The sequence below is a fragment of the Ursus americanus genome, chromosome 9 (genome assembly GCF_024610735.1).
Source record: "Ursus americanus isolate L20-20 chromosome 9, mUrsAme1.1.p, whole genome shotgun sequence".
In the NCBI taxonomy this organism is placed as follows: domain Eukaryota; kingdom Metazoa; phylum Chordata; class Mammalia; order Carnivora; family Ursidae; genus Ursus; species Ursus americanus.
The window spans coordinates 70,310,367-70,328,528 of NC_142135.1; the positions used below are offsets into that span (position 1 = coordinate 70,310,367).

The 18,162-nt window shown below is 43.4% G+C and overlaps 1 protein-coding gene across 1 annotated transcript in view; it reads right to left on the bottom strand.

Moving 5' to 3' along the window:
- The window catches only part of LOC123786715 (uncharacterized), a 144,976-nt gene that overhangs the window by 46,708 nt on the left and 80,106 nt on the right, over positions 1 to 18,162 (bottom strand). Inside the window, exon 4 of the mRNA XM_087864430.1 lies at positions 13,974 to 14,062. Within this exon, the coding sequence (XP_087720556.1) occupies positions 13,974 to 14,062 (89 nt within the window). The remainder of the gene's footprint in view (positions 1 to 13,973; positions 14,063 to 18,162) is intronic.

The following is an 18,162-nucleotide window of genomic DNA, read 5'->3' on the forward strand; positions in this document are numbered from 1 at the left end:
GATTCACTATATTGGTGAAGGCAAGGCCATACCTGCAAGGCACAGTTGGGCCACACCTGAAAGGCACAGGTGGACCACACTTGTAAGGCACAGCTGGACCAAACCCTTTAGGCACAACCTGCAAGGCACAGCTGGACCACACCTGTAAGGCACAGCTAGACCACACCTGCAAGGCACAGTTGGGCCACACCCATAAGGCACAGCTGGACCACACCTGAAAGGCACAGCTGGACCACACCTGCAAGGCACAGCTGACCCCTAGCAGAAAGTCGTCTCACAAGGTTGGAACTTGCGTGCTTCAGTTTCTTCATCTGGACCAAGGGGATGTTGTGAGGACAAAGTGAGAAAAATCCAGAGAAATGCTTAAAAGAGGGAAAAGAGCACAGCAAGCATCCCAGAAATGTCCTCTGCTATATTATTACTGTGGATTAGTATCGTTACTACTAAAAACGAGGCAGTGTCCTTCAAGAGGCCTTGTGGAAAAAACCTCAGGTCAACCCTTTTAAATGATGAGATAAAGACACCTAGGTTCTCAAAGGAACCCTCCAGAAGAGTATTCAGACACCTTAGCCTTTATTTTGAAGAAAACTAATTAACTGAAGTTCTGCTCCCGAATCTTGCTAACGTATGACGCACTTGGGGAGAAGTACAGAAATCATACTTCAGATGTACAATGAATAAAATTTTCTAGAAGATGCCATCATGGCAAAAATATGCTTTTAAAGTAAAAATTAACTCTGGTGGTGTTTTACTTCTATGAAACGCTTTCTTCGAAAAGATGATTACCTGATTTAAAAATAAATAAAGACTATGTGAACTTTTACCATGAATAACTAGCTTAGAAGTAAAACTTAGCAATGCACCCATATTATATCTATTTCTCAAATTCTCTGTATCAAATCATTACAATGTTAGGATGTTTATGGCTTCCTCATGCCCAGAGATTGTGTTTTTAAATTGTCATAATTATTTTTGTCTTTATTTTGGCCATAATCCATTTATCACACCAAGCAGAATAACCGCAAAGTAAAACTGTGCTAATCAGGAAAAAAAAAAAAAAAAAAGACCAGGGAAAGAAATGTACGTTGGGTAATAGAGGTAATGGCTTTGGCTCAGATTCTATTATATTTTTTCGTGGAAAGCAAAACTCATAAAGCTAAGGCACCCACAAATAGATCAAACCATGAAACTAAATTACTGTGAATTTAAGGCACCACAATTTAAGCACTACACTGAGAGAAGCAGCAGTCAAAACAGAAGCAGTAAACATCGAAACAGATCCCCAGTGAAAATGATGTGGTTGAGGGAGATGTGGAATGTTCTCAGAACTGTAGAGATTACAGCTTAGCCACAGATGACCTTCAAGTGACAAAATACTTTATGAGCCCTGTACACTAAAGTTCACCGATTCACGGGGACGATGCACAAAGGCATCAATTGATAGACAGTATTAAGACCACAGAGTTGATGTGAAATAAAACCACTCATCTGTGAAGGTTTTATTTTAGCTTCTCCCTGCCCTTTGTTGCACCGTTTGATTGTCATCCTAAAACTTCAACGCTTTATTGCAGAGTTCCCACCACTGCTAAAGGAATATTCATGGCGCTAGCTCTGATCCTGTCAAAGGCAGTATTTATGTATATAGGAATATAAAACTGTTGTAACAAGGAAAAATGTCGCAGATTTACAAGGGATCAAATTTACAAGGCAGCAAGTTGAGGTGCGTGGGTTTCATCTTGTAAATGCTCTGATCAAAAAGGGAGCCTGAAAAGCAGAAAAATCTGTCCTTGATGGTTTTCAGATAAAATATCACTTCCCCTTGGAACGTGGTCATAACTCTTGTCCCTCCTTCCTCACATTCGGGATGGGGCTGCGCCAAGCAGAAGTCATAACTCGAAAGCAGGGTTCGGTGTTCTTGGAACTTTCACACAAATTCTAGTGCATGCAATCAAGTGACAATCAGAAACCTACCTGAAGTTTGGAAAATGCGGAAAATATAATGTGGTTTATTAAACTAAGTGTTCATGGCATCCCATAAAAAGAAGCATATACAATCCCTCTACTTAAATCTCCTCCAAAAATGAAGAGGATACGGACAATAGATTATGGAAAGAAAAAGGAAGGTTTCATTGAATTCAGAATTTAACTACAAAATATGGAGAATTCTGTCCTGAAATGTCATTTTATTATAGGAATTCTAAACTAGATATGTTGAAAACATTTGGGCCTTGATGGAACTGGGAATTTATCGAGTCAGTAAAACAGTAAAGACAGCTATGGAGTGACTGGGTAAAGTGGGGAAGTTCACAGTAATATACAAACTCACTGAATATATCTATACACATAGTAAAATAAGATTTAATGGAAAAACCAAAAGGTGATTATCCTTTAAAATTAACTATGAAATTATCTATAATCCTCACTATCACAGGTATAAAATAAGTAAATTTTTGATATTCTGTGCATTGCTTAAAATATATACTATAATAAAATTTATTTTTTCATTTAATTTCACCTTAGCAAACATTTATTGGGCCCCTCCCATGAGCCAGGTGCTATTCTAACCATGAGGGACACAAAATGACTGATAACACAAAATGACTGATATCTATGCTCTGTCATCGAGGAGATCAGATTTTTTTTTTAAGATTTTATATAACAGAGAGAGGTCGAAAGAGCACGCAGAAGCAGGGGGAGCAGCAGAGGGAGAGGGGGAGAAGCAGGCTCCCCACTAAGCAGGGAGCCCGATGTGGGGCTCGATCCCGATGCAGGACTCGATCCTGATGCAAGAATCGATCCCAGGACCTGGGATCATGACCTGAGCCGAAGGCAGATGCTTAACCAGCTGAGCCACCCAGGCGCCCAGGAGATCAAACTAGAGAGAAAAAGAGATACCAGTGGAATTGAAAGAATGGATCTCAGTGCAGAAATGAAAGCGTGGGAGAGACCATGAAACCACCTGAGGGGAGCAGGTGGGGTTAAATCACAGAACCAAGGGTAATGAAGCCATCCTGGAAGAAAGGCGTGTAAGTAGACTCCTGAAACTGAATGCCAGGACAGGAACAGTTTAAACCCAAGCCCAAGGGCATTGAGAACCTGGTATTCACAGACACTGTGGGTCTTTTCATGATCCTACAGGCAAACTGTGGTGGAAGCGGGGTGGGGGGAGACAGACAGAGAAGAAGAGGTAAACAGACTATCATGGGGAATCTTTTATCTGAAGTGAAGGGGCATGAACTTGACCTTGTAACTGATGGGAGTCAGTGAATGGTGGTGAGCAGGGAGCAGCCTGTGCCCTGTGGAGTATGCAGGTAGACATGAGTAGGCAAGGAGAGCAGCAAACCTTCAGAGAAGGTAGGACTAGGGCTTCAAGGGGGTATCTGGTATTGAGCTAGCTATGAGGGAGTCTTATTTCTGGGGAGCTCTTTTTGTCTTACCCAACAGAAACATCTTTGGAAAGCTGCAAATTAACTTGGTGAGCCAACTCCTATTTGCCCACTGACAACTTACTCATGTTTATATTAATTTCATTGATTTTTAAGTTGACGCTGGGCACTAAAGGGTAGAGCTTAGGATGTAATAAGAATCTTGACATTCGCTAGTCTTCAAAGCATTTTTTTAGCTACAGAAGTTGTCTCTAAAGTAAAGGTTATGTACATCAGTGTGTAAAACACATAGACACACAGTGGTTTTGGAAGAAGCAGGGCCTCAAATCTCAGTGCCCCGTCAGCCTGGAAACCTCTGTACTTCAGGGAACAGTACCGAAAACCACTGACGAAGTTCAGCTCATTCATTCTACCAATGAGAGGTAGAGGTTTTGTTTCAGAGTTGTGATGTGGAAGGAGACAGATGGGTTTATATGCTGGTCTTCACAGTGATGAGCCAGGTTACTTTGAGAAGTCACTTTTCTCCTATGCTTCTGCTGCCTCGTCTATAAAGCTGAGCTGACTGCGCCCCCCGCCCCCCCCCCCCCAAGGCTGTGGAAGTGAAAGTGCTTTATAAAATGTGTAAGTCTATGGGGGAAAAAAGAGCAAATTGCCAGTTTCAAATCAGAGCTGGCAGCAAAGCCCAATGACCTGAGTCCCAGATGGCCAGGTGACCCATCCAAGTCCCCAACCCACCCTCCACCAGCCCCCGATGAGGAAGGAAATGATGGAAAACATGGGTCTCTTTGAGGCCACTATTTAATAAAGCCTGACGTGGAACTCTTGTTGGCATCTACTGCAAGTTTTTTGGTTCAGAGAATCCTTTCGTAAATCTAATCTGCCCAAAGAATATGGTTTCTAAATAGGAAGAAAACATTTTAGCTCCAAAGTCTGAGTAACATCTGGCACCTAGGCCATCACTCTCGACACACTTTAGCAAGGTGTATGAGAAGGCTGCACCTGCAGGCCGATGAACACGGGCTTGTATCTTGCCTCCTAATTATCTGCTTTCTTCCAACAACTACCTGTTAAGAGAATTAAGGGAGATAACTGACGCACATAAAAGCTTTCCCACCCTCACGGGTCCCTGCAAAAGGCCCAGTGAATGCTAAGCCAAACACCGCTTCACAACCTTCTGCTTGTGCCACATCATGTAAGTTACTATAGTATGGAGCTATTTGTCCATCAACATTGCACTGTCTTTGGGGGTGCCTGGGTGGCTCAGTCGGTTAAGCATCTGCCTTCAGCTCAGGTCATGATCCCAGGGTCCTGGGATCGAGCCCCGCATTGGGCTCCCTGCTCAGCGGGGAGTCTGCTTCTCCCTCTCTCACTCCCCCTGCTTGTGCTTTCTCTGTCTCTGTCAAATCAATAAATAAAATCTTAAAAAAAAAAAAAAAAACCAAATCCCCCCTCCCAAAAAACCCAAAAAACATTGCACTGTCTTCCCCAGGAAACATATCAGTATGAAGATGTACTCTTAAAGTATCACCATCCATTAACGACCAGTGGAAGACTGGAAATCAAAGGAGGCAGTTTGTAAAGTATTTTACACATCACAGCAATAATGTACAGGTTTAAAACAGAGGTAACATTCTCTATAAAATATCCTAAGAAGTTCACAGTGGTCTTATGTATGTACACGACTCAGTGCCAAATGATGTGGCTACTTCTTACTTTAAAATAAAAGAACGTTTCAGACAGCACTTCAAAACCAGATTTCCGTAGTCTTAAAAATACGAGATCGATTGGATGCAAAAGTCTATAATCATAAAGTGCTTTGAAACAGATTAATGCATGACGTCAAGTGTCATTAATAAAGGACAATGAGAAACCCCCAAGTGCTGCAGATATGGCATAAAATGTCTTCAAGTAATCTCTTAACTTTGTTTCTTTCTTTCTTTTCTTTTTTTTTTAAGATTTTATTTATTTGTTTGACAGAGAGAGAGAGAGCAAGAGGGGGTGGAGGGAGAGAGTGCACAAGCTGGGCATGGGGGGGTGGCGCTGGCAGGCAGCAGAGACAGAGGGAGAAGCAGGAAGCCCAACACGGGGCTCTATCCCAGGACCCCGGGACCATGACCTGAGCCGAAGGCAGCCACTTAACCGACCGCGCCACCCAGGTGCCCCTTAACTTTCTGTTTCTTAATGAGAGACTTAAAGTCACATATTCATATGACTTTTCCTAATTGTACTTTAGCATATCTTAATCAAGTGCTTAGTGACCAAAGGATGTTAAGAATAAGACAGATGTTTTCAAAGGCTCCAAATGAGGCCATTTGCTTTGGTCTGCCCTCCTGGAGGACTAGCTCTGAACGGCTAGAGAGTCAGTTATGAGGGTGTGAGCACTGTCCACAGCGGACAAACACCAGGTTAGCGGGCAAAGTCTCACCTGCAAACAGGCAGCATCAAGGAACGCTGGAAGGACTAATCAGCTACATGAAAGCAGAAATCAGCACATTACATAACAGGGACAAGTCCCGGGGCAGGTTCAAAGTGGAGAAATACACGTCGGTGGGCGAGAAGACGAACACGGTCTTCAAATGCCTTATAAATCAACATACCACGTGTATTCTAAGACAGTTTATTACATTCTCTAAACACTTCTAATGTAAAACCTTCTCAGGCCCGAGTTCAACAAATGCCTGCATCTTTCTGGTTCGCAACAAGTCCATGGTCAAAACCTTAAATCTATAAGGGTATCAGCTTTCTAAGATCTCCTGGTTGATTAAATGGTATGAAAAAAAAAAAAAAGGGAGGGGGGATTCCTTAAAAGTACAGCATGAAATGAACTACAAATGAAACTCGTAGAATAAAAGAAAATGAAGCCCTGCCTTCTTCCCTTAGTTTTGCGGTCTGCTGCCAGTTTTGGAGCAGGGAGACAGAGCCCGAGGCAGAGGTGGAAAAGGCAGTGGGATTGGGGAAGATAGTCACGTACCAATCCCGACTCTGTCTGACCAGGGCTGCCCACGCTGACATCCCTGCACGATGGAGTGCAGAAGGGGGTCTTAGGAACACAGGACGGGAGCTAGCACCTTGTGCTGGGGTTAGGATCTAACACTACTGGGTGGGGATATTTACCATGATTCCCGCGATGACGTATAAAAACCCCACTGGCACCTCAGTGGAACCTCTTTGGAAAGTAATCCACATTAACAGGTGAAGAGAATAGCTCTGCAGCCCCCTCTACTTGGGAGATGGAGAGCGGTAGGGTATGAAAAGTGTTAAGCTCTTCAGTGAAAAGTCATGTTTTTAAAAAAATGAGATTTCAAGTCCACTGCTAACTGGATGGAAGACAAACATGAGAGTCTTATAAAACCACTTAAAATATGAAACTCTGACACTATTTATAGATGAACTGCCATTAAAATGATGCTTGAAAACAGTGTGTTCGTCTCTAAAGTGGGGAGTGTACCCCATCAATACATTGCACTGTCTTCTCTGTACCCCCACTATATAAGAAAAAGGTCAGCTGGCAAGATCTTGCTCACAAGCACACCTTCCAGAAACGTACCTGGAGGTTTCAGAGGACACAGAGAATAATAGACCCTTGGCATTCATAGATTATTCTATGATCTATGAGAAGAGACCAAAGATGTAGTCCTGTAATCTTTCATATGTCATGGATCTGAGCTACCCATGAATTAGTCATACTCTCCTTGCATGGAACCAGGACTTCTGTTCTGCCCATACATACAAATTTTTTTTAACAGAAGAGATGAATGGATTAACACACAGGCAGAATGCAAAGCAGGGGTGAGTGTGAACAGTAGGCATGGCTGTGCTCACTCTTTATTTTTCATCAGCACTGATGTGTGCCTTTTGAGGTGGGACCTCCCCCAAATTGCAAATTAAAGCAACTATTCAACTTGGGGCCAGGCTCAAATAATTGAGCTTCTGAATGTTGAATCTGTGAGTCGCTAGGGAACACTGAATTTAAGCTAAAGAACAGACTTGTATCTAAACTAAATTTTGTAAACAGAACCATATTTAAATGCAGTTGAGGAGTCCAGACTTAAAGAGTTTTTGATAAAGCTAATTATGCCTTGATTACTCCCTGCTTTGACTAGTTTAAAGCTGAAGTTCAAGTTCTTCTAATTCTATACCATAATGTTTAACTATAACCCACCACAAATAACTCAAATTTTCTTTTTTTTTCTTCCTTTTTTCTGACTTCATTTTCTCCTTTCTTTTCCCATGAGTAGACGGTGTCTTTCTCTTTCACTGAAATGATGCCTCTGGTCCTGTTGACCCCTGGTGCTGCCATGCCTTGTATCTGCAGAGGCTGCCACCAGAGCTTATAAAAAGGCAGATGAGAAACCTACAGTGACTTTCCTCTTTACGTGTAGACAAGGCCTTTCAGTCCCTATTAAAGTCCACAAACTGCTCTTAATCCTCTATAGTTTGCTCAATTCTGTGCAGGACTCTAAAGACACAGGTACACACGTTATTCCTACCATCAAGTTGCGTATAATGCGCTAGCAGGAGGCAGGGGGAACTTACCGTAACAGAGATCAGATAACGGTAAGTATGTTCCATGGACTCTGAGGAAAGTTCATGACACACACTCATCGTCACAAGGGCCTAGGAGTACTTGTAATGCCAATTCTGAATAAATGAAGATTTAGGAGACAGTGAGGTCTTCACACAACAGAGGAAACCTGAACTGGACCTCACGTATGGGTGGGATTCTGACCGAGTTTCTACTTGTGTTTCTTGCTGTCGGTGGGTCTGTTTACCTTCCAGAAGAGACGCTGTGTTTTCCTCTTGACTGTGTTTTCTTTAAGTCTACTTAGATGTCACTCTCCTCTGGAGACATAAGAACTGATGATAGCTTTCCACTCCGTGCTGTTGAACAAAAGCGTTATTTTCATGAAGGGCGAGCCACGTTAGTAAAGAACTTGGTGCCTCTTCAGGAATTTATCAGTCCCTGGAACTGTCCCGATACTGCGGAGCTTCTGAAAGTCTTTTTTTAAGTCTTTGAAAGTCTTTTTCAGCCCAGCCCATGCTCCCTCAGGGCAGGCACCAGATGGATGCCCGCCGGGGCTCCTACACCACTGCCGGGAGTCCGTGTGCTTTACAGTAAGAGACAAGTTGTAAATAAACTTATCATATAATTTGAGAATCATATTGATGCTTAAAACAAAAGATAATTCCAAGACTACCTATAAAGGTATGTGGTATATACTAAATTGTGAAGCAATTTCTTGAATGAATTTGTTGGATGAATGAATGGTAGAAATTCCTGGATTTTGCTCAGAAAATTTATTTATTTACTTATTTATTTTTAAATAGAGGAAAAAGTAACTTTTGAAATGGGCCTCAAAGGAAGTCCTGGACTCTGAGGATGAGGAACTGATAAGGAGTTCTGGGCAAGAAGAGGCACACACACCTGATGAGCCAGGTGTGTAGGAAACACAAGAAGAGTAACGGATGCTGACTTTGGATGAGTGTGGGGAGGCCGGTTGAGAGGTGCCTTTAACTTCAGGGCTCTGGACTTTAAATCTGATCGATAGGTAACTGGGAGAAAACAGGGTTTGGGAGCAAGGAGGTAACCAGATGAACAGTGTTTGTAAAAGAATTTTCTGCTTGCTAAATGGACTGGCAGCAGAGACCAGAGGCGGGCTGACTGCTCTAATAAGGCTAAGTCAGTCTGGTGTAGAGATGGTGATGCCAGCGTATGATGCATGAGGAAAAGCCAGCAGGGCTTGATGGCTGCCTGGGGATGCATGGTAAAGAGCCAGCAGTTACTCGGTGGGGCTTCCTTCCAGAGGATGCTCCTTCTGTTGACTGTCGTGGTCAAAACTGTATTTCTTTGTCTGAGGAGGATGCTGAGCTGAGCTCTGCTTTCAATGTGCCCTTTAGAGAGTTAGACCCACGAGACTCAAGCAAGAGCAAGAGACAAAGTTCCAGACCATGCCAGACCAGTGCTTTGTGAAGCTAAAGAGCAGGTGTGTCCAAACACTACCCAAAGGCCATGTGCAGAGACCAGCTTCGCCCTAGGTGTCTCAGTCCGTTAGGGCTACTATACCAAATGCCACAGACTGGGCGGCTTAGAGATAATAAACATTTCTTTCTCACAATTCTGGAGGCTGGAATCCAAGATCAAGGTGCCAGCATGCCTGGTTCTGGTAAAGGCCCTCTTCTGGGTTGCAGGCTTCTTACTGTTGTCCTTACATGGCAGGAAGGGCAAGGGAATCTCTCGGGAGCCTCTCTTACAAGGTACTATCCAATCATGAGGGCTCCACCATCATGATCTACGTACCTCCCAAAGGCCCCATGAACTCACACCATCACAACGGCCATTAGGATTGCAACATATGAACGGGGTGGGGGACACATTCAGACCACAGCACCAGGCTATGGAAGAGAGAGACCGGTGCGGAGACGACACTTCAAGGCTCTCTAATCACATGGTCCTGAAGGGCCTCCATCTCTCTGAACTTCTCTGAGTAGTCAGGATGCACGAATGCTTTCTCAATTCACACCTAATGATGGAGCAGACTCTCAGCAGGTTGGAGAAGAGTAAGGTCTTGATAGTCTAGCTTTTCACCCATCACAGCTGCAATCACTCTGTGGGTATCTTTCTCTCTCTAATGGGTGTGCTCTTATGGTCCCTTTCTCTCATTATTTGACTTTTTGGTCTCATCCCTTCTCTGATTAATTGAAGACTGCCCACGGTTTCTACGAGTTGATCTAATATTCCACCAGACATCCATATTTTCTTGTGACTTCCCCATTCTACTTTCCCACTGTCCAATGACCCTCAACTATCTTTCCATGTATGAACCCATCACAATAGAGAAATCAACTGGTATGAGAAGTCTGGTAAAGGGCTGAAAGAAGAGCCTGGGATAGAACTGGGTTTATACCCAGTGCGTCTTGTCACACGGTTGCCCTTTGTTATCAGGTTGAACCTCTTCAATTCTTGTATCCTCATCCACACAATGAAAATTCTAATACCCTCTCTGCAGGGCGAGTGTGCGGACTACAGAGACACGTGATGCCACCAGCACAGCACTCCCAAGGCAAGCTTTCCACAGACTATGGGCTTAACTCTTCTGCTGCTTTTTGTAGAAAAGCAGTGACTACATCGACAATGAACTGATCTACACTGTAATAGCCATTAATAATTAACAACAAAAAACTAGACACACACAGTTGACTTACGGAATTTCGTTCATTTGATCAGAAAATAGCATTTTTAAATATGTCAAATAACTTAATTGGCAATCTAACAATTCAAATCGCAATCAATAATGGCCTCTTGAACTTCGTAATAAACACGTGTTAAATCCTCAAAAGTAGAATGATACTTTCTGAGGATAGGAGTCCTTTGTTTTACAGAAGAGACTATCTCTACGTGTGTCCTTACAGAAGCCTGGGTGATTTTTGTGAAGAAGGAGAATAAAACAAGTAAAATCCCAGCTACTTTTGCCAGCAAATGCCCCTCCTCTTCCTCTTCTTTTTTAAAAAGCAGCGAGCAAGATCGAAACCTGGCTCCACTGGGCTGCACGGTGGCTCTCATTACCATGGCTGGCTTCCCTGGCTCCTGGGGAGACCTTGCTCAAGGTCAGCTGAGCAGGCTTCCGAGGAGCCACACCTGACAGTACCCATGGAACCTGAGCTCTGAGTCATTTGCTTGGCAAAGAGCTGATCTGGGAAAAGGCAAAAGTCAGAGATGCTGGCGTGAAAGGTAGGTGAGTCATGGACAAGGAACAAATCTTTCATTACGGAGCACCAGCTTTAGGAAACTCAGAAACGGAAAAGAAGCTGTTTGGGGAAAACTAGCTTGTATTTTTGGTTAGGACCATTTAACCCACGAGAAAAGGCATGCACAGGTTGTTTCTGCTTCCAGGAATTTCTTAAGTACCTAGCGCTTACACTATAAATAGAATAAAAAATCTGTCTCAAGTTTTGAAAAAGGAAACTTTCCAGGAGAAACTGACTCTATCAGTGACTTAAGCTTGACTCAGATAACAAGAAACTAAAAACAAAGTGAGCATTGTAACTTATTCCCTGAAATTGCAGTCACGTGGATAATGCATAGAAATCAGTGTTTATTCCTTTAAAAATGACTCACATATACAGCACACAGGAGAGGTTTCATAGTCTAGGTTGAAAAAACTCAGAAGTTTAACCAGAAGAACATCACAAGGTCACCTTATGCCTTCCTTTTCTTTTTTAGTTTCCTTAAACAAGGAACCATGTTTTAAAAAGACACACCTCGTACTCTAAAAACAAAGTAATCTTAAATGCAGAAGTAGTGAAATCCAATAATGACAAGATTAGTACATATGACTTCGTAAGGCTACTTACCTGTAATGTAAGAGCTCAGAAAAGAACGAAGCTTTAATGAACTTTAAATGCAAAAATCGCAAAAAACAGTTGAAAACATTTGGATAGTACGACAAAAACTATGCTTTTCACAGCAATCTTTATCACACTTTAAAATAAATGCTTCCATCTTATTTATGGGAAAACTGATATAAAAACAACTGAAATCAGCTTGAAATGACCTGACTTTATTTGAGAATGGGATACAGGGCCAAGAATTAGTGTCTCCAACCCAGATGACATTGCACTGCTGAGTCATGTGGTTGAATCCTTTCTAATCTCCCCAGTGCAGGTCCTAGCTAAATAAGAATATGACAAATATTGACAAAGGCAAGACGGTTATGCCTGTGAAGTTTAACTGACCGTCTTCTCCAGAATTTGCCTGGGAGGGGGAAAGAGGGGTCCTCCGCCTCTCGCTGTACCAGGCACTCCTATAGCTATGCGCCTAGCTTTCTGCAAGTTTCTACTAGCTTGCTGGTATTCGTAGTTGGTATGTGGGAAACTGAGGCTCAGAGAAGTAAAGTCCATTCGCGGGTTGGTAAACAGTGGAGCTGAGGTTACACTCATGTCTACCCTACCCCTCTGTTCTTTCCTGGCCATCAGGGTTGCAAATTCACGTGCTGTCAGGAAACAGCCTGGTGAACACTGGTTAGCATGACCACACATAGCAGTGTGTGGGAGAGCAGGGGTGCTGGGAATCATAAGAGGAACCAACAGGCCCATTTGCTGGGGACTTCTCCTGCTTTTAGCACGTCACAGAAAACTCCTCGGTTGTGGGCAGATGGGGATGGGTGGGCTCCTAGAATGAGGCAGAGTGGACAACACAGGCCCGGCTGGAGGCATTCCCCATTAAATCCACCTGTGCTCAGGTGTAAATCTGCAATCTCAGACCTGGGGATGGGAGATGGGGAGTTCCCTCCAGCCAACAGGAGCCCAGGGCTTTCATTTCAGAACGTCTTAGATCTGGGATCAGAAGATAAGGTCCTATGGTGATGAGTGATGGATTTCAGGATATATCACTGAGGGGCACTGTTGGCTTTTTCTGTAATGCTTCTCTTTCCACCTGAAGAATTCTACCTGGCCTGGGCTGGTTCTTACCTGTCAGCCTAAATTGGATTCTGAGGTTCCTGGAGAGTGGTAACATCTACCCAGCAAGGTCATGCATAACACAATAATAATAAATTATACAATGCATTACATACTCTATAGGCAATGGCCTGTTACATATCGATGCCAGAAAGGAGGCTCGAGGAAGGCTATTGATCAAAGTATGTGGTCACTCGGGAATATGGTGCTGAGGTTAAGACTGCGTTCTCATGAGGGCTGCTCTTTACTACTCCTTAAGTCACTGGAGACATCAGTCAACTGGAGAGCTATCTCCAACTTCCTAAACATTCCCAATGTCCTCATTTGGTGATACTGAACTCAACCTCTCTGGAAAAGGGAGGAACCATTTGGACTTCGACTACTATTTATCCACTTCTTTGGCTCCTTCATGGAAAGATGGGTCCGGTTCTAGGATATCTCCGGACTCTCCATCAGCTCTGGAGACCAGGAAGGAATCCTGGGGTGTTATGGACATGGGGCAAAGTACCCAGCAGTATCTTGCACAGAGCACACACATTCCCAAGGCTGCCTGGCTGTCTGTCAGCACCTGCCCCCTACTCTCAGTCTGTCCCTGGCATTTAGGTTCTGCCCTCTTGACATGGCCTCTTTTGGGAGACCATCCTGCAAAATTCTCTCTCCCCAAAACTCCCAGGGTGCTCGTTGCTGGCCCTATACCATTTGGCCTGTCAGAAAACACCATTTCATTCCCCAACCACGGTGCACTTCTCATGAAAGGGCAAAGATGCTCACTTTTTAATACTGTCTTCAAATCCATGCACTTCCAAGTACCTCACTAGTGATTACTGGTAAATATAACATGGCTTTTGAAAAAACCATAACTACTAAGCAAATATGTAGAAGACATACCATGGAAACCCTTGCAAAAGCAAAAGTAAATCATGGTTACTGTTAGTTCAGACTTGGTAGAGACCTCAAAGACATGGACTCCTTTTCTTTTTTTTTTCTTTTCTTCTCCTTTTCTTTCCGGACAGCAAAATATCTGAAACCTCAGCCCTCAGCCTCTTTGTCTTAATGTAATAATGGCACAAGTTTTCAGAGAGAATCAATACCTTCTGCTCAGAATGGGCCAAAATAAAGCAACGTACTTACTTGAAAGAGGAATGAGTATTTTATGGATGGGGGGCAGGTGTCACAGGGAGTCCGTTCTATCTTCAGCAACCCTCTGCAGCATGTAATACCTGGAAATACAGAAAAAAATGGCTATTGCTTTTTTACTTGACAAAAAGAGGCAGCCTGCTAAATACACATAGCAACGGAAAATGATAATTCTTTTAAATATTGGTGAAAAATTAAAAAAATAGATAAACATGTAAGTACACCAAAGTGTGCTGCTTCTTACATGCTTCATTTAGAAGCTAAGGGTTCTGCTCACTTCAACTATTTTTTTTTTAAGGAGACATTTAACCAGAGACAGCAATTATACAGAAGGATATAAACATCAGGTTGTGAGAAGTCACATAAATAAAGGCTTACAGGACACCATCGCATTTCTGGAATGGCGGCTCTGTATATCTTGAGTCCAAGTCTACCCAAGGTGTGACAGGGTGTTAGCATTTCAAAGGCCTCGGGGCCCATCTGGTGCACAATCCACATTTCAGAACACTCACTTAAGGCGCTTGGCACGGACCACTCAGCTGGCTGCGGCAGAGCTCCTGATAGCCACAGGAGCGCCCTTCCCCTGCACTGTCACACTCCCATGCCAGTACTCATTCATTCATTCACTCATGCATTCATTCATTCTCAAGTACTGACAGAGCACTTTCTACGGACCAAGTTCTGTTCTGGGCTCTGGGGGTTAAGAGAAAAATCTCTGGCCTCAGAGTTTACGTTCCAGAGAGGGGAGACTAAATACAACAAGTACTATCTCAGAACGGTCTCGCCACGGTGGCAGTTGGAGACATCTGAAGGCGGTGAGGGAGCAAAGCCATGGGTCTACTGGGGGAAGCACATTCCAGGCAGAAGGGGCAGGGAGGACCATGAGGCACGAAGAGCGCGGGAGGCTGGCCAGACAGGAGTAGGGGACACGCGGGGACACGGGAGTAGTGGTTAAGTCTGTGGCACTGGATGAACCGACCAGTGGAGAGCACGTGACAGGGAAGCTGAGGAAGCACAGAAGTTTGGAGAATGTCTACTTAAAAGGAGGGCAGGAAAGAAGGAGGTTGGGAAGAAACATTTCGAGGCAGGAGAAAAACCACAGGGAGCTGTGTCCCAGAGGCCAGCAGGTGGGCAGCTGCTAGCTTGGGCTGTCAGCTCTTCATGAAGGAGAAGACTTCCAACGCAGTGAGAAAGGGGTGGGGATAAGACAGAGAGAAATAAAGGCTGCTATATGGCCGCTTGTGAAAAAGGGGGTAATAAAGCCTGAGTAGGGCAAAACACCGCAGAATTTGGAGGGTTCCCTGACGGCTGGCTCCGAATACTGGAAATGCACGTTTCACTGGCGGCAAGATCTAATGCAAACACGCGATCCTTCAAGTGGACTTTCCCACCAAATTTAGCAAGATTTCAAATATGTCTAAATTCAATTAAATGTGTAAGGAGAGCAGAAGGCCTTATTCATGGGAGGGTTCAAGGCCAGTGTTATAATCCAAGCCCCAATTTCACAAGCTTGTCTTTAATGAGCAGCACAAAATAAATGACTTAAAAAAAAGCATCAACAGGCATCCAATGGCAAATGATCATTCCTGGCAATACCAGCAATTCCAAAAATAACCACTAAATTACTTAGGAGTCCACCAGGAAGGAGAGTATTTGGTGGTGCCTTTAAGATGAACTTTGAAACTAATGGATATGTTTAAATTACTGGAGACATTAAAAAATATATTTTTTAAATCCCATGCTATGTAAATCTATTAAAGCAAAAATACTTCCATGCAATGATCTGCTGTGTCTTCTGAAAAGGTTTACCCGGAGGAAAAAAAAAATGAGAGTTTGTATTTATTACATTTATTATAGATAACAAATAAGACCACAGAGTGAAACTGAAAGTCAATGTAAGCTATGGCCCAGATCTGCGGCCCACACCAGCCCTACTAGACATTAGAGGTAATGGATGCGGCAATTACAGAGTTCTGGATGGGGGCCGGGCGGTACTATGTCTCTTCTCCTGAAGCCCTCCCTCCCCACCCTTTCTAAGCAACTGGTCACCCCTCCTTGCTATCGTCAAGCTAAATGCCTCTGTTACCCTTTTTTTTTTTTTTTAAGATTTTATTTATTTATTTGACAGAGAGAGAGACAGCCAGTGAGAGAGGGCACACAAGCAGGGGGAGTGGGAGAGGAAGAAGCAGGCTCCCAGCAAAGCAGGGAGCCCAGTGCGGGGCTTGATCCCAGGACCTTGGGATCATGCCCTGAGCCAAAGGCAGACACTTAATGACTGAGCCACCCAGGCGCCCCCTCTGTTCTCCTTCCACCCCATATTGCTATGTATTACTATTCATTTCAGTCTCTCTCCTCTTCCATAGGGCCACTTCTTACAGAAAGGGCTGTGTATCTATCTACCTCTCACTTACGCTTAGCACGGACCCTAGCAGCACATGGTAGGTGCATGTAACTACAGAATCAAATAACAAAAAAAATAAAAATAAAAATAAAAAATAAAGAAAGAAAAGAAATACACTTAGATGAGAGGCCCGATGTCTCTTCAAATAGTTTTCCAACCCAGGTAAATTTTGGAGGGTCAATCCTGAGATGGTAATCAATTGTTAATGACAGATGTCCTCAGTTCTTTTTGTATCAGAGATGCCCGAATCTAGCCAGATCCAGACAGAAAGCCACCCCTCGGTATTAAACTGCAACCCTACATCCCAGAGCATGCAGTGCACATCGCTCCTTCTTTTCTACAATTCTTTTCAGACTGTGCTCAGCCCAGCTCTTTGTGGCATGTCGTATTCTACACGGAATAACTCTGTTTTTAAACTCATTCCCATTTTTCCTGCTGTGATTATGAGCTCCTAAGGGAAAAAGTTAAAAAGTATCACTTCGTGTTTTAATTTAAAAAATTATACATTTTATATTCTCGTTCATGCTAACGGACCTATGTTTGATTGGTCAGGAATGTCATTCTTTCATCAGGAAAGAGGCACAGAATTACAAGGAGGGGAGAGAACAAAATATTCAAGTGTCTAAGAAATTTATTTTTACTGTTTTATCTCAGAAATACATAAAGATTGCCCTGAATATACTTTTTAAAAAAAGAGCTATAATTCACCTGAGGATAAAAGTACAGATTCTGTTACTTTGCAGAAAGATAAATAACATTTTATTTAGTGCTATATGAAAAATGCCCTTTTAGTATATGTTAAAAGGCCCTTTGGGATATCCTAGTACATTACACAATATCCACGCACATTTATATTTATATCACATTTTTAAGGAGTTCCTTCTAGACACACAAAGTCTTTTAAGATTCAGCCGAGGACTGTCAGCGTCACTTAGAACTATTTCCCATAGCTTCCTGTGACACACAGCCTAATGGAGCTGTGCTCACAAAAGGAGGTTCACAGTGTTGACGGAGGAGGACAGCAATCGTTTACTTCTAAGGCGGCTTACTTCTTGGAAATTCTGTAAGGCCAAGGCAATTTAGGAAGTATTTCAGGAGATGGAGAAAAGGACAGGGAGAGACAGTCATGGAAATGCATCCGATTATTCTTCCCCACCCAAGGGTCCAAGCCTGGCTCTCAGGTGTAGGCTATTTTCCACACCTGCAGCAGGAACGCATGTCAGGGGAAGAACCTCGGGCTGAAAGGGGGAGTGGGGTCCGGGTGTGTGAAGGAGAGCAAGAGCACTGTAGCAAACTGTGCTCTCTGGCACTGCCACGCAACCTTCTCAAGTCTGAACCAGGCGTGGCTAGTGTCAGGGGAGTCCAGACAGGAAGGAAGAGCTCTCAGGAGAGCGACCCTCCCCACATTCAGCCCGTCACACGTGGTGTCTTGACACAGAACCGTTGCAGCCCACCCGTAGTTAGAGACCCTGCCTTACACTGAACTATCAAACTTTGTCACTATAGATGATGCCCTATCACACTAAAGGACAACCTTTCACAATATTCTTTATTTTTTCTTAACACTGTTACCTGAGAGAAATATGACATTAGATATTTATTACCCCTCGGGATAGACTAGGGAGGGGAACGTGGAATGGGGAGGGGGGAGAAGCCCAGTTAGCATGCTGAAGTTTTCCTCTGCCAGAGAATATATGGAATCCCTTCAACCAGATGAGAGCTTTAAATCAAAGCAGTTATTTTAACAAAATAGTTAAATGGCAATGTTTGGCTTTTCAGGAG